The sequence below is a fragment of the Tetranychus urticae genome, chromosome 3 (assembly GCF_039701765.1).
Source record: "Tetranychus urticae isolate SD_2017Ah chromosome 3, NJAU_TeUrti_SD_1.0, whole genome shotgun sequence".
NCBI lineage: Eukaryota > Metazoa > Arthropoda > Arachnida > Trombidiformes > Tetranychidae > Tetranychus > Tetranychus urticae.
In genome coordinates, this window is record NC_142960.1 from 18,864,299 (window position 1) to 18,879,737 (window position 15,439).

A 15,439-nucleotide genomic window follows, 5' to 3' on the forward strand; every position below is an offset into this window, starting at 1 on the left:
CCAGGTTAAGCCTTAATCAAAGGAACAAGTATAGATCAAAACAGACAAAACGGTCAGTGTAGTGATGAAGAAGCATTCAAGCATTAAAAACAATAGTGACCATGAGATGGTATTCAAGGTCAACCGTTAAATCAGTCAGCCGTGAATTCAATGGACCATGAAACTAATCATGCATGAGGGGGGTGGTGGGTAATTCTGTTTCCGGTCTGGGCAGCAGAAGCGTATGAAACGGTACTACTTGAAACTTTCTAAACTTTGCCTTTGAAATGGCCGCAACAATGCTACACTAGTGACTTAAATGAGAAAAAATGCGAACTAATTTTTTAAACGGACTTATCTTCCCGCCTAATATTTGCATTTGTTTGGATTTTGATTATCTAAAACCAATTATATTTATTCTGGTTTCAGTCTTGAACCCGTTTTATTTTTGACGCACTTTACAATAGCTCCTCTTCCCCACATTGGTGCAGTTTCTGAGTGATCAATGCAACAGTGCAGAAACCGAGCGGCTTAAAAATCGGAATTTTAATACTTCAATACTGTGCTAGAAGATTGATCTGAATACTCTTACATACTCTTTTTGAATTTTAAACCAAACCGATTAATTTTGAATTTTGAGGCCAGTATTAAATGCTATGCATATGAATATTTAAAAAACAATAGATTTATTGGGTACAAATATTACTTAAAGCAAGAAAATACAAGAAAAAGGCATGCACATTGATCATTATCGTCGTAGTTTGACTCGACAACGAAGCGCAACGTAAGCTAAAACACGAAATATAACTATGACGAAAATTAACATCCAGTAGTCAAATTTAAGATCAGATTCTTTGAAACCAACTGAGGCAATTACTTGCTTCCCATTGACTAAACAACCTTGTCCGGTTGGAATGGTGCTCTTTGACACTTCGGGCAGATCACTTGCTATTGAACTTGGAACAGGAGTCTCAAAATCACAGTCAATGTGAGTCACATCCCGCCATTGATTTACTGTCAAGATTTCATTTGAATAGTGGAACCAAGAGAAATACTTGAGCCAATTTATCCATTTCGGGATTGTGCTGAAAATAAAAATAAACAAATTATATTTTATAATATGCTCTATACATTATCAATTGTCTCATTATAAAAACGCACCGATTATTCACAAAAGTCCCACCAAGTAAAGACAACGGAGAGATTAAAGGCGATGCCACTTCAAGACCAACAGTCAATGAAGTTGTAATGGATGATATAAAATAGCCGAAGCCAGCAGCTGCAAGCATAAGTATTATGGAGACAGCATTACCAATCAAGAATGTCTCGAAATCATTAACAAGTCCAATGGCATAATAACATATTGACCATGTAGCGCTAGGCAAAAGGATAAAATACGGTAGATCTGAAGCCATTTTTGCAATAAAATAAATGCTAACTCGATACCGTCCAGCAGCATGTTCTCGCAAAAATATTGGCATTTCATTACAAAAAGCCTGAAAAAATAAATTTCATTAGTTAATCAACTGATACATAATGATTAATCAATAACTTTAAGATCAGTTTGCGAAACACTACTTACACCAATAATCATATAAATGCCAGAAAAATTTCCACTCATGATCGAAAGGAAAATAGCTCCGTTTATATTCATTATGCCTTCTTGATTATAATCTTGTCCCCAGTAAGCCAATGCCACAAGCAGCGTACAAAACTGTTAAGACAAGTAGGAATAAAGTTAATAAACATTACGATAATAAGGAACAAGGTTGAAAATATTGATATTGATTGACTAACAAGAGTATTAGCGATTCGTGATGTTGTCAAAATGGGATCTCGGAAATTAATAAGAGCAGATCGATGAGTTAATAGATTGAATTGTGAAAATATTTCTATCTGGACAGGTTTAGAGTATTGATTATATTTAACAGGACCACCAAAAGTTGCTTCAGATACAATTTTTAATTCGCTTCTGAGATCTCGGTGGTAGTCAGAATCTTCATAAGAGTTACAGATCATCTGCATTTAAAAGAAGAAGATATCAGTAAATTGAGTGTCATTTTTGTATCGATAATGTACTAACATTTACTTTTGACAAACATTGTTCTTTGTTTCCTGGAACAATGGCTAATTGTTGAACATAAAAATCTGATGGATTATAATTAGATGGACACTTGAATCCAAGTTGTGAAAAGAAATCAAGAGCTTCGTCTGAAGTTCCAAGAAAAGCGACTCGACCCTCAGCTAGCAACATGATTTGATCAAACATTTTGAATATTTCAGATGATGGTTGATGAATGGTACATACAATGGTTCGTTGCTCTTTAGCCAAGGATTTAAGAACAGATACAACAGTTTGAGTCATGAATGAATCAAGTCCAGAGGTTGGCTCATCACAAAACAGTATTGCAGGATCGGTTAAAATCTATCATTCAAGATTGTAAATTGAGATTAATATTGATTCACAAATTATAAGTCACATCTTGATAAATCGAGAATAATGAAGCATATTCACCTCAGTAGCAATAGATAACCTTTTCAGTTCACCACCAGACAACCGCTCTCCGCTTGATCCACATTTTATCCGATTTTCTGCAACTTTCATTAATCCTAACTGAAAATAAGTTTACAAAACACGTAAATAAGTACTTCAATTGTAATGACTTGATGATATGAAAACTTACTTTTTCGAGTATTTGATCGACTCTTTTGTTAATTTGACCGGAATTCAGCGAAAATGTAGTCCGAAGTTTGAGTTGGAATCGCAAGTGTTCTCGTACAGTAAGAACACCAAAGAATAAATCCTCTTGTTGAACATACGATGAACATGAAGATAGCCTTTCGATGGTAATTGGTTCATTGTTCAAAGAGACTTGTCCTTCAATGGCCAATTTATTCAAATTTTGACCAGTTAATACATTCAGTAAAGTGGTTTTTCCTGCTCCAGAAGCTCCAAGAATGGCCAACAGATTACCAGGTTTTGCTTGACCAGAAACTATTTAAACGTTAAAAGAAATAGGTATTGAATTCTATTATTAACACAATATCGCTAAGATACAATTAAAAATAGATCATCATGGTTGAAAATAGTAAAATTCATCGCGAAGCCTATCCATGGTTTGAGGAGATATTCCAATAACAAAAACACGAACAATCGAGCAAAGTATACTTTGCAAGAACTCGATTAAAGTTGTAACTCCATTTTAGGCATAAAACAATCAAACTATAATTTAAACATACCTTTTTTAATAATGTGAACTCGTTCCTTTGGTTTTCGGAAATACTCAGTGAAACCAGACGATCCTTGCGAGTAAACATTAAGGTTATTCCAACTCAATGTAGTGGGTTTAAAATTAGCAGCACTCGAGCTTAAATCTTCTGATGAACATGAAACACAGTTAATCAATTCTGCTAAGAATAAAATATATCAATATGAAATTAATCAAGAATTAATAATTTCCTATTATGTCTATTATAATATCTATTATAATCAAGCTTGTAAACATAGTAATCAGTAAAGACTTTACCTATTGAATCAACCTCATCTGTTGAAAAGTTGGTATTAGTGAAGAAACGTTGGAATCCATTTCGCGGGTTTCCTTTTGTCTGCTCCTCAGCTGTTGACATTGTTATTGTCTGGTTAAACTGAAAGTACCATGGATTACAGATTAGACTTGAGAAATGCAATCATCTTCACACAGGCAAAGGCAAGATCTGAGGAAAACAGGTTTAAGCACCAGAACTGGCTCAGTGAAGATTGATTCAAGTTGCAACGAAATTATTCATTCCAATCCATTCGTAACACGACAATGAGTTGATAGTGAAATATGAATTATCCATGATTACATTAAGATTATCATAATCACTATGATAACATCCATCTTTCTCCATTGCAAGCAACCCAATTTTCTGGGAACTAGTTTCAATATTACCTGTAATAAGATAAAAACACCAGAAGTGAAAAAAATATCACATAATATCTCATTAATCGATTGAGATCAATTTAATAAACATAACAATGAAAGCAACTTTTTCACACAATTAAAGGGGAATCCCACCAAATCTCAATACCAAGAATCGAGATTGATTTTTGAATTGAAATTCCGATGGAAGCGCGTGATCCATTACAAGTTTATAGCCCTTTAACCAGATAACTCGATAAGCTGTGAATTTACATGTATTATGATTCATGTATTAATATTTTGAACTTTTGAACTATTAAATTTTTGGAATTTCTTGTTTTGCAAAATTTGGAAATTAATTTCTAGCTTCCTTACTGTCCATAGTCCAGCTACACTCACTCAGTAATGTTCTAACGAACGTGAATTTCGAGTCTCTGTTAGCTACAAACATCTGAATCACCTAGGAAAGGAATCATATTGAATGTTAGATTGATTAAGGTTTCACTCAATTTACAATGACTTGAGTGTGTCTTCTAATCCGAAGAGATCTTAAGTAGAGAAGCTCAAGCTATTGTAGTTTGGGTCTTGGATAGATGCCTCTTCATCAATCTGTTATGATTGAGATGAAATTAAAGACAATACAAAATACTGTTCATTAATGCCTACCATTCCGAATGTATTCATGAATTTCATTTTCTAGAAAAAATTTCTAATATTAATATTAATAATTGGAATCAAACCTTTTATTTTAAATAACTCATTCACAGACGTTTCCTTTAGTGATCTCTACTCAATAAATGGACTTTTATCTAAATTCATAGTCTTCATGAGAAAAAGCTATGAAATCTCGTTATCTACTATATGCGTCATAGATATTGAGATATTGAGATTCAAAATCTCAACAAATGGTTTTAACAAGCAAACCATTGAGAAAAAATTTAAAAATAGAGACAAACACTGCATTAGAATTATCATTCAAGATATTGGATCGTGAACGTCAATCCTTTCATAATATCTTGGTTTTTGCATCAGTTTCTTGAGTTATCGGTATCAATGCTTTGGCTTTGGCGCAAATTCAGAATCAAGGATTTCTTATTATAAGGAGTGGTCCCTAAAAAATTGGACAAATTTTGAATCAAATTTCAAATATGTTAGGATTCTTCGAATAAAGGATTCTAAGCGTAAATTAACGAGCATTTCATGCTCTTTCCAAATATATAATTTTTTATCAGAATATTTAATTCAATAGAAAAAATTGACTTTGATTAAATGATTAGTGCAATTTTATAGTTCAGTTTTGTCAAATCCCTATGAAGCTAGAGATCAAACTATGAGCAAAATAGTGTTCACAATTACTTTTGAAACTCATAAGCCGCTGATTAAAGGTTCATAAAATTATGCAAAAAAACTAATATGGGTAAAACAGGTTTGCGCAAACATGGCTGAGGTCGAAATGGCTGAAAATGTGAGCAAAAAAAAATTTCTGAGCTCTACTGAGAGATGAACTAAAAAATTTTGAAGCCGCGTTCTTCGAACGGCCTTTTCGGTCAAAATTAAGTAAAGTTGCTGAATGCTGAAAAACAAGACTCATTATCTGAGTTTATTGAGTGCATTATCTCAATTTTAGGAGTCAATTCTGAATGCTGAAGAAACTGGTCTCTTTTGGAAGCAGACTATTAAAAAACAATAGGATTTAAGGGCAAAAAAAACATGGAACCAGAGCTATGAGGAACTTTGTTTCAGTACTTTTATGTGTATCAAGTTTTGGATATAAATTTCCAATTCTATTCATTGGTGTAGATAAAAGTCAACTTGGCTTTGAATAATTCAAAATTGACAATTGTAAAATAGGAAAGAGGAAAAACAATGTTGGAAGGATGGTGGATGGCCACAGATGTTTGTGTAGCTGGATTGTTAGTTATTCTGAGCAAACATCATTGTTGAATTAATGACTCATTGTCTCAGGATTTTGAAACATGTATCAATAGAAAACTAACAAGGGAAGAGAGGTAAGTGGTACGGTTAAAATCGGACAAAAAGTGTATAATTCTATTGATCATGATGAAAATAGTTGGTTACCGTACAAAGTTGAGAACGCAATTGTCCTTTTCTACCTCGAAATCCGATCATTGCTTTTCAAAACGCATAAAGCCATAGCGATAAGTTGAAATTGTGTAACTTGCCTCAGAGATAAACTTTTGGATTTGTTGAAAAGTCAAAAGATATGATTTTATTCACTATGGTAGAAAAGGAAAATTGCGTTCTCAACTTTGTACGGTAACCAACTATTTTCATCATGATCAATAGAATTATACACTTTTTATCCGATTTTAACCGTACCACTTACCTCACTTCCCTTGTAAGCGTATCTTCTACTTTCAAATTTATTCTTGTTTTATTCACAAATAGATGAATGTATATTTACAATAGGAAACACAACTAAACACGAGACAATAAAAAATAAATTCATCAATGATGTTTGCTTAAAATAATCAACTATCGAAGCTATATAAACATCTGCCCGTTAAGATTGGGTATAAAGTCAAGCTATTTTAAAGGAAAAGTATCAGTTGCAGATTCAAGTTTGAAAAGTGATTTAGTAATTTTTCAATCCATTCATTCAGTATAATCAAAATAACAAAAAGTTAAAATGAAATTGACTCAAATTGTGCTCACTGTCTTTTTAATGGCTCTCTTCGGTTCTGTTATCACCACGCACCACCCTCAACCAGGTGGTCCTCCAGGTGGTAATAATCCAGGCCCCGGTGGTCCCCCGATCCAATCCTAGGAGCTCCTGCTCAAAAAATGATCATGCTGATTTTCAAGCTTGTCTCTGTTATTGAAATCAGTTCAAAAGTATTACATATTATTTAATTAATAATAATAATAATTTATAATTGTTTTTTCAATTATAATTTCAAAAATGATGAATAAACTTCAATATTTAAAATACTTTTCAAATGAATTGAATGATTAAATGACATGATTGGGATTGTTCGGCCATTTTAATGAAATTTTGAACTTTTGAATAAAATCATCTGATTCTGAATTTGAAAAGTTTATCATGAGATGACGCTGTTTCAATAATTTGTACATTTAGTCTCAAACCCTATTTATCCGAGTTTTTCGGACAAATAAGAACTTTCGAGATAATGCAAAATTTATTTTTGTCTATCGCATTTTTCATAAGCTTAACTTTTGTCCGTGTAACCAGTTTGAATTGAGAATCTGATGAAATAAAATATGTTAAGATTGAAAAGTCGACTACTCGACGAATATTGAGAATAAACTATTTCCACATCGGCGCAGTTTCTGAGTGATCACTGTAATAGCGCGAAACCCGAAGATTTTATTAAAAATCGGAATTTTTAATATTACAATATTAATTCAAGTAAAAATATACAAGAAAAAGCATGCACATTGATCATTACCGTTGTAGTTTGACTCGACAACGAAGTGCAACGTAAGCTAAAACACGAAATATAACTATGACGAAAATTAACATCCAGTAGTCAAATTTAAGATCAGATTCTTTGAAACCAACTGAGGCAATTACTTGCTTCCCATTGACTAAACAACCTTGTCCGGTTGGAATGGTGCCCTTTGACACATCGGGCAAAACTCTTACTATTGAACTTGGAACAGGCGTCTCAAAATCACAGTCAATGTGAGTCACATCATGCCATTGATTAACTGTCAAGATTTCATTTGAATAGTAAAACCAAGAGAAATACTTTATCCAATTTATCCATTTCGGGATTGTACTGAAAATAAAAATAAACAATTTATATTTTATAATATGCTCTATACATTATCAATTATCTCATTACAAAAACACACCGATTATTCACAAAAGTCCCACCAAGTAAAGACAACGGAGAGATTAAAGGCGATGCCACTTCAAGGCCAACAATCAATGAAGTTGAAATGGATGATATAAAATAACCAAAGCCAGCAGCTGCAAGCATAAGTATTATGGAGACAGCATTACCAATCAAGAATGTCTCGAAATCATTAACAAGTCCAATGGCATAATAACATATTGACCATGTAGCGATAGGCAAAAGGATAAAATAAGGTAAATCTGAAGCCATTTTCGCTATAAAATAAATGCTAACTCGATACAGTCCAGCAGCATGCTCTCGCAAGAATAATGGCATTTCATTGCAAAAAGTCTGAAAAAATAAATTTTCCCGAATTAATCAACTGGCAAAAATAAATTTAAAATAAGTCTACGACATACTTACACCAATAATCAGATAAATGCCAGAAAAATTTCCACTCATAATCGAAAGGAAAATAGCTCCGTTTATATTCATTATGCCTTCTTGATTATAATCTTGTCCCCAGTAAGCCAATGCCACAAGAAGCGTACAAAACTGTCAAGACAAGTAGGAATAGATTATAAATAAATAAAATAAAAAATACGATAATGAGGAACAAGGTTGAAAATATTAATATCAGTTGACTAACAAATGTACTAGCGATTCGTGAGGTTGTCAGCATGGGATCTCGGAAATTAATGAGAGCAGATCGATGAGTTAATAGATTGAATTGTGAAAATATATCTATTTGGGCTGGTTTAGAGTATTGATTATATTTAACAGAACCACCAAAGGTTGCTTCAGATACAATTTTTAATTCGATTTCAAGATCTCGATGATAATCAGAAGCTTCATAAGAATTACAGATCATCTACATTAAAAGAAGAAGATATCAGTAAATTGAGTGTCATTTTTGTATCGATAATGTACGTACATTTAATTTGGACAAACACTGTCCTTTGTTTCCTGGAACAATGGATAATTGTTGCACATAAAAATCTGATGGATTATAATTAGATGGACACTTGAATCCAAGTTGTGAAAAGAAATCAAGAGCTTTATCTGCAGTTCCTAGAAACGCGACTCTACCTTCAGCCAGCAACATGATTTGATCAAACATTTTGAATATTTCAGATGATGGTTGATGAATGGTACATACAATGGTTCGTTGTTCATTAGCCAAAGATTTGAGAACAGATACAACAGTTTGAGTCATGAATGAATCAAGTCCAGAGGTTGGCTCATCACAAAACAGTATTGCAGGATCGGTTAAAATCTATCATTCAAGATTGTAAATTGAGATTAATATTGATTCACAAATTATAAGTCACATCTTGATAAATCGAGAATAATGAAGCATATTTACCTCAGTAGCAATAGATAACCTTTTAAGTTCACCACCAGACAACCGTTGTCCGCTCGATCCGCACTTTATGCGATTTTCTGCAACTTTCATTAATCCTAACTGAACATAATAAGTTTACAAAACAAATAAATAAACAAGTTCAATTGTAATGACTTGATGATAACAAAACTTACTTTTTCGAGTACTTGATCGATTCTTTTGTTAATTTGACTAGCGTTCATTGAAAATGTTGTCCGAAGTTTAAGTTGGAATCGCAAGTGTTCTCGCACAGAAAGAACACCAAAGAATAAATCCTCTTGTTGGACATATTAGGTTGATCAGAGCAAACCGATGGAAATTTAATTGCGAATATTTTCTTCTAGAAATTTCTTAGCTCCCTGTAATTTCAGAAAATTATGAACAGATACCACAAAAATCATCTTGCATAATTGCAGCCCGATAGTAATATTAATTAAACAGTTATTAACAATTTAATGCAAAAAATCAAGAATCGTAGATTTCACTTCTTTGATTGACTCTCTAAATTCAACCTTAAATGATAGCATCATGAAATCAACGCAAATTATTCTTTCTGTATTCCTTCTATGGATAGCATACTAATCTCCTTGCAAAAATCAATCAATTTCATGTAATTATCGAAAAACGTCGAAAAATTGAAAAAAAGTGCCGAGCAAATCAAAGGGTCCCCCCTTTAATTTTTCACAATTTTTGTCACTTTGACAAAAGACCTTTTTTGATTTAAATTGTTCTAATTTCTTAATTAAAGTTTGCATTTTCATAAAATTAATTGTGAAATAATTCTAACTAATTTATCTATCATTTTGAGCACATTTTATGAAAAATAGTTTAATTAATTTGAAACAATTAATATTCAAAGTTCCCTCAGTTTGCTCTGATCAACCTAATATGATGAACATGAAGATAACCTTTCGATAGTAATCGGCTCATTGTTCAAAGAGACTTGTCCTTCAATGGCCAATTTATTCAAATTTTGACCAGTTAATACATTGAGTAAAGTGGTTTTTCCTGCTCCAGAAGCTCCAAGAATGGCCAACAGATTACCAGGTTTTGCTTGACCAGAAACTATTCAAAGAGAGAATCAAATATTAAATTCTATTATTAAAACAACCATCCAGAATTGTTGTGGTTTGAGTGGATATTTTCAATAACAATAATAAGAACAGACGAGCAAAGTCTAATTTGCAAGAGCTTCACTAAAGATGTAACTCTATTTAAGCAGTAAAACAACCAACATTAAACTATAATTTAAACATACCTTTTTTAATTATGTGAACTGGTTCCTTTGGTTTTCGGAAATAATCAGTTAAACCAGACGATCCTTTCGAGTAAACATTAAGGTTATTCCAACTTAATGTAGTGGGTTTAAAATTCGAAGCACTCGAGCTTAAATCTTCTGATGAACATGAAGCGCAGTCGGTCAATTCTGCTAAGAATAAAATATATTCTAATATACTCAAACAGTTTACAGAAAAAATTTAATCGAGAAGTGATCATCTCACATATTATAATGTAAATTAGCAAAACAGTAAAGACTTTACCTATTGAGTCAATATCGTCTGATGAAGATTTGTTGAGATCAGTGAAGAAACGTTGGAATCCATTTCCCGGGTTTTCTTTCGTCTGCTCCTCAGCTGTAAACATTGTGATCTGAATTAACTGGTTAAACTGAATGGACAATGAATTTCAGACTTCAGAAATTCAATCAGATCATCTTCACACAGGCAAAGGTAAGATCTGAGGAAAGCACGTATAAGCACCAGAACTGGCTCAGTGAAGATTGATTCAAGTTGAAAAAAATTATTCATCTCAATCCATCCGCAACTCGACAATGGGTTAGTCATGATATTGAAATATAAACTATCCATGATTACACTAAGATTATTATAATCACTTGATAAAACTTTCTTGGAACGCGTTGCAATATTACCTGTAATAAGTAAAAACATCAAAAGTGAAAACAATATAAAATCTCTCATAACATAACAATTTCTTATGAATCGATTGAGATCAAGTTAATGAAAGCAACTTTTTCACACAATTAAAGGGGAGTCCCATCAAATCTCAATCCATGGAATTTAGTTGAGTTGAAATTCCAATGAAAACCAATCAATCCAATAAAAAAAGTGTCACCGATTCCTGTTAATCCATCTACAAATCAATATGGCAATATAATGAGCTAAAGATTAACATGACTTTACTGGAAATTGTCAATTCTTGCCTTTTTCAGCTAATAATCACCAAATCTATTCAAACCATCAATTTTTCAAGTGAAATTGCCTCACACTCTCAAAATGAAGGCAATTTTATCCAACCATCTTCACCTGGTATCATCGTGTTAATTGCTGATCAAATTGTTCACAATAAACATTTATATTAAATAGCGATTTATCAATATTTTGTTCATCTTTGCTTGAAGGTTTTCACCTGATACGACCTTTGGTAAGCATTTGATTGAAAATAGAAAGCAAAATGAAAATGATATTCGGGTTAATTTGATTTATTGTTTAAGACAATTGAAACTCAACAGGCCTAAAGGTTATAATACAAAAAGGTGCCTTAATGAATATAATAAACTTGCCTAAGGAAAAATATGATTTCAATGTCTATTTGAATTAATCACGATAAAAGCACTTATTCACTGAATGATGATAAAATATCCATTAAAGCTATTGGATCAAACTGGACAATTGTATCAGTTAATTGGTCTTTCATGTTTTAACATATTGCGTCAATAATCAAGTGTCCAAATGACCAAATAATCTAGTGTTGAAAAACACTCTTCTCAAAGAAGGAAAAAGGTTTACTCAATGGTCAAAGTTTACCTGATTTTTAACATGCAACGGAAATTGAATTTAATTTGAAATTATTTTCTTTTCTAATCAATGTTTCAATCGAGTTGATTAACCCAATACAATGAACCAGTTTCCGATAAAGTAAACGTAACAACAACTGACCAACCGCTAAATTGGGTAAAATGTCAATCTAATATTACCTTTTATCATTAAATATCACAAATCCAATTATCAATGTTGTACCTTTTTACCTGTTCACAACAGGATAAAAGTTTATTTACTTGACAATTAACTACCAACAGGTAAACAGACAATTATAAAGACTTTCATTTTCAAAGTAAAATTAAATTTGATGGAAACAATTGCACAAGATAAATGGTTGAAACAATTGAAATTAATTTAACAGCAAACAGAGAAATCAAATTTAACAGAAATTTTAAATCAGATTAAAGCAATAAATAAAGCAAAATTCAACAACAGAAACATCTCAAGTTGAAACAATTGCGATTGATATTCAATGGGAAAGATCAGATTAATCATTGATTTGTACCTTTTTTATTGTTGATAAACAATAAAAAACAAAAAGATGAGAATAAAAATATAAACAGAAAACGGAAATTTGCCTTTTTCATGTTGATCACAGCAAGATGATGATGATGATCAAATGCGCAGTGAATAAGGTCAACGGCAAGAGGTTGAAGAAGCGCAAGAAACGCACAGTTGATATTGGTTTCTGGTTAACTTGGAGTTTATCATTTATAGCTGGGAGTGAAATAATCCGGAACTGGGAGGAGTTCATCATTAATATATCATTTCATTTAACTAATTCATTTATAGGCAACCGTTTGCTATCTTAGGTTATCATCTTATTGGCAGCATTTCAGGAAAGTTGATCAGTTTTTTGTTTGCATCGCAACTGTTCATTTTGTCACTTGAAACAACTTTCATTCCAGATTCTTGACCATTTCAAGTGACGGAAAAGTAAAGGAAATTTGTCTCCAAAATGATGGTTCAACAGTCAAAAGGATTGATTTTCACGACAACAATTATTGTTATGATAACTCTTATTAAATTTGTATCAACAAGTGGTAATAACAACAATCAAGCCAACAATCTGGAATCAAACGATTTCCAAGCCGTTATTCAGCGACCTTACCTTGATCATGATAATAGGTTGACTCGTTATCTAATTGATCGATTTGCTCCATTCATTATTGCCCGAACTGCGTAAGTATTTAACTTTAATTGTCCATTAATTTCAATACTTCAATGTCAATTTGATAGAAAATCAAAATTCTGTATCTTTTTGAACATCTTTAAAATGTAATTAACTCAACCTTTCAATTTTAGTTTACTTTTAGCAACATTTTTTGTCTCTCCATTAGTTTGATGAACTTTTAACAGTTTTCTGATTATCATTCAATTATTGACTTTTCATGAAATTTGAACATTCAAGATCTTCTTTCTCTTCATATTTCATGATTAGCTTTTAATATTTGAAAGTTTCAATGAGTTTGCCTTTTGTTGCTGGTTTAGACAACAAACTGTTGCTGCAATTTGATTTAAGGTCAATTTTTTGTCGAAAAACAAATTTAATTTAAAAATGAGTCAAATTTTCATTTGATTGTGAGTTATCAGTTGTAAATAAATTTCATGATTTGAGATATAAAAAGATGTTCATTGGTTATTCATCGATTTTCTTGATGGATTCAGGGATTGCTTATGAATAAGATGAAATTTATCGGTCAATAAGAGTTGAATTTTATCCAGAATATTAATGAGAAAGAAGCAAAAAATTTATTAGTCCTCGGTTAATATACTGTATTAACCTTTGGTTAAATGTTTAATTTGTAATTCAAATATTTTCTGAGCTCAGAATTTGTTTTTTGCTTCTTAAAACACAAGTTCAATGGTATCTGAAATCATGGCTAATTAAAGCACAGATTAAGTCAACTTAATGTTGGTAACAATAAATAGCTACCAAGGCAGACCAAAGATTAAGTTATAATAATAACCAGGATTTTGAGGTTAACAAGCTTAGGTTAACCAGTTTTGGGTTAAATGGGTTTGAATTGATTTCAAAATCCTTTTTATGTTGAAAGCATTAATAACCAGGCTCATTAATAAACCTCAAATTGGCAACAATTTGATTGATAATGTTGACTCGATGATATTTAAATCAAGATTCAACAATTTCGTCAAAACTGAAATTAACATTTGAATTGAAATTTTCATTGAAATTTTCATTAAAATTTCCACCAATTTGGTTAGCAATTTATAAATGTCATTATTGATCAACAGCCATTAATTATTTTCTGGTAACCTTTTTCTGGTGCTTTTGAAAATGTCAAATCAAAAGTCAACCCAAAATTGAATTTGAAAAATTGTCCATGTTTACTGATGTTATTGGTGTCAATTCTGGTAGTAATCAATTGATTATCATACGATTATTCAGAATCTATATCTAGATAGAAATTTCGGAAAAGATAAATTTACATAATAAACAGCAAGAAAATATCATGATATATTAGAGTTTCAATTTTTCTGGTAAACAAAATGGGTAAACAAAGAAGGTACAAAAATATAGTTTACTTTTTTGCTTCTCTCCATTAGCTATTGAATTTGAATTTCCTTTCAATTAATACTGTTGATTAATTCGCAATCACCGAATCAACAACACCAACATTATAAATATCATTTGGAAAAATTGAAAGGCTTTCAAACATTAAATTGTTATTTTAAAAACTGGTTACATTGAATACAATGAGAGTAAAGAAATACCCAAAAAGGTTTCACTCTTTTAAAAGCATACATTTAAGTTTGCTATTGACTCTAGTATTTAAATGAAACAATTAAGGATACACTTAAACTGTTACCTTTTTCATTTAAAATACAGAAATGAATAACTTCTTACCTTTATTCTTATTTTTATTTCTATCTTTCATTTGGATAATTTTGCTGGCTTCCAAGAAGTCCAATTGATGAATCGTCATTTGGTTTGGCTGATTTAGTGCGTAAAGAGAATCGATTCAAGAAAATGTTTCTCAATTATGATGACATGATTCCAATATCAAGTGATCATTACAACAAGAAGGATAATTCAGTCTATAAAGATGCATTTGTTGGAGTCAGAGGATAAATACAATTTAAAATCAAGGGTCAAATTAACGATGAAAAAGGATCCAAAAGTGTCACCAATGTAAAATTATAATGTCAACATTTCCAGATGTAAGCACAAACCAAAAGGAGAGGAAAGTCTAAGAGCAACCAAAATTTGTTCTTTCACCAATTCTTGTATCATTCAATTATCTTTTAATTAGACAACTATATAATAATATTTAACAAGTTAATTTGTCAATCTTTGATCTCATCAAATAAAACACAATTGATTAAGACTCTTAAACTGTTGAATTAACCATCTTTTAAAATGTTACTTTAAGATTGTATAATGTTTATTGAAATAATGAAATTAAAAATAAAAGTCAACTTTTGACTACTGTCGCCATCTTGTTGCATTTCTTCCACTTTCCATCGTCTGATATTTACGTTTTCAAC

The 15,439-nt window shown here is 31.5% G+C and overlaps 3 protein-coding genes across 8 annotated transcripts; 1 reads left to right on the plus strand and 2 right to left on the minus strand.

Annotated features, from left to right (window-relative positions):
* Positions 1-648: 648 nt before the first annotated feature.
* On the minus strand, positions 649-3,964 carry LOC149093545 (protein white-like). Of its 2 annotated transcripts, none has more exons than XM_089269598.1 (9): positions 3,507-3,964; positions 3,220-3,387; positions 2,664-2,974; positions 2,495-2,593; positions 2,063-2,404; positions 1,777-1,998; positions 1,562-1,693; positions 1,141-1,475; positions 649-1,064 (listed from the first exon to the last, which is right to left on the minus strand). In XM_089269598.1, the coding sequence occupies exons 1-9, from the start codon at positions 3,604-3,606 to the stop codon at positions 728-730; spliced, it is 2,046 nt and encodes a 681-aa protein (XP_089125724.1). In that variant the 5' UTR covers positions 3,607-3,964; the 3' UTR covers positions 649-727. The 2 variants fall into 2 exon arrangements, with proteins under 2 accessions (XP_089125724.1, XP_015785599.2); XM_015930113.3 differs by having other exon boundaries at positions 3,220-3,390; positions 3,507-3,878.
* Positions 3,965-7,183: 3,219 nt separating this feature from the next.
* Positions 7,184-14,937, minus strand: LOC107362959 (protein white-like). 4 transcript variants are annotated; one of them, XM_015930109.3, is made up of 11 exons: positions 14,799-14,937; positions 10,631-11,019; positions 10,348-10,515; positions 9,976-10,154; positions 9,245-9,376; positions 9,072-9,170; positions 8,640-8,981; positions 8,355-8,576; positions 8,129-8,260; positions 7,722-8,056; positions 7,184-7,645 (listed from the first exon to the last, which is right to left on the minus strand). In XM_015930109.3, exons 2-11 carry the CDS (start codon positions 10,731-10,733, stop codon positions 7,309-7,311), a joined length of 2,049 nt encoding a protein of 682 aa, XP_015785595.2. In that variant the 5' UTR covers positions 10,734-11,019; positions 14,799-14,937; the 3' UTR covers positions 7,184-7,308. The 4 variants fall into 4 exon arrangements, with proteins under 4 accessions (XP_015785595.2, XP_015785594.2, XP_089125723.1 ...); XM_015930108.3 differs by having other exon boundaries at positions 10,348-10,518; XM_089269597.1 differs by lacking the exon at positions 8,355-8,576 and having other exon boundaries at positions 8,865-8,981; positions 10,348-10,518.
* On the plus strand, positions 12,650-15,385 carry LOC107362965 (uncharacterized). 2 transcript variants are annotated; one of them, XM_015930118.3, is made up of 2 exons: positions 12,650-13,111; positions 14,855-15,385. In XM_015930118.3, exons 1-2 carry the CDS (start codon positions 12,888-12,890, stop codon positions 15,021-15,023), a joined length of 393 nt encoding a protein of 130 aa, XP_015785604.1. In that variant the 5' UTR covers positions 12,650-12,887; the 3' UTR covers positions 15,024-15,385. The 2 variants fall into 2 exon arrangements, with proteins under 2 accessions (XP_015785604.1, XP_015785605.1); XM_015930119.3 differs by having other exon boundaries at positions 12,716-13,111; positions 14,858-15,385.
* The last annotated feature ends 54 nt before the right edge of the window (positions 15,386-15,439 follow it).

Excerpts from the sequence above, each read along its gene's own strand:
- LOC149093545 (XM_015930113.3), bottom strand. The coding sequence starts at position 3,606 with ATGTCAACAGCTGAGGAGCAGACAAAAGGAAACCCGCGAAATGGATTC. Across the intron at positions 2,594-2,663 it reads TCGATCAAATACTCGAAAAA|TTAGGATTAATGAAAGTTGC; the intron begins GTAAGTTTTCAT and ends ACTTATTTTCAG. Across the intron at positions 1,065-1,140 it reads GGGACTTTTGTGAATAATCG|CACAATCCCGAAATGGATAA; the intron begins GTGCGTTTTTAT and ends TTTTATTTTCAG.
- LOC107362959 (XM_015930108.3), bottom strand. The coding sequence starts at position 10,733 with ATGTTTACAGCTGAGGAGCAGACGAAAGAAAACCCGGGAAATGGATTC. Across the intron at positions 8,577-8,639 it reads AGTGTTTGTCCAAATTAAAT|ATGATCTGTAATTCTTATGA; the intron begins GTACGTACATTA and ends CTTTTAATGTAG. Across the intron at positions 8,057-8,128 it reads GCATTTATCTGATTATTGGT|ACTTTTTGCAATGAAATGCC; the intron begins GTAAGTATGTCG and ends TTATTTTTTCAG.
- LOC107362965 (XM_015930118.3), top strand. The coding sequence starts at position 12,888 with ATGATGGTTCAACAGTCAAAAGGATTGATTTTCACGACAACAATTATT. Across the intron at positions 13,112-14,854 it reads TTCATTATTGCCCGAACTGC|AAGTCCAATTGATGAATCGT; the intron begins GTAAGTATTTAA and ends CTGGCTTCCAAG.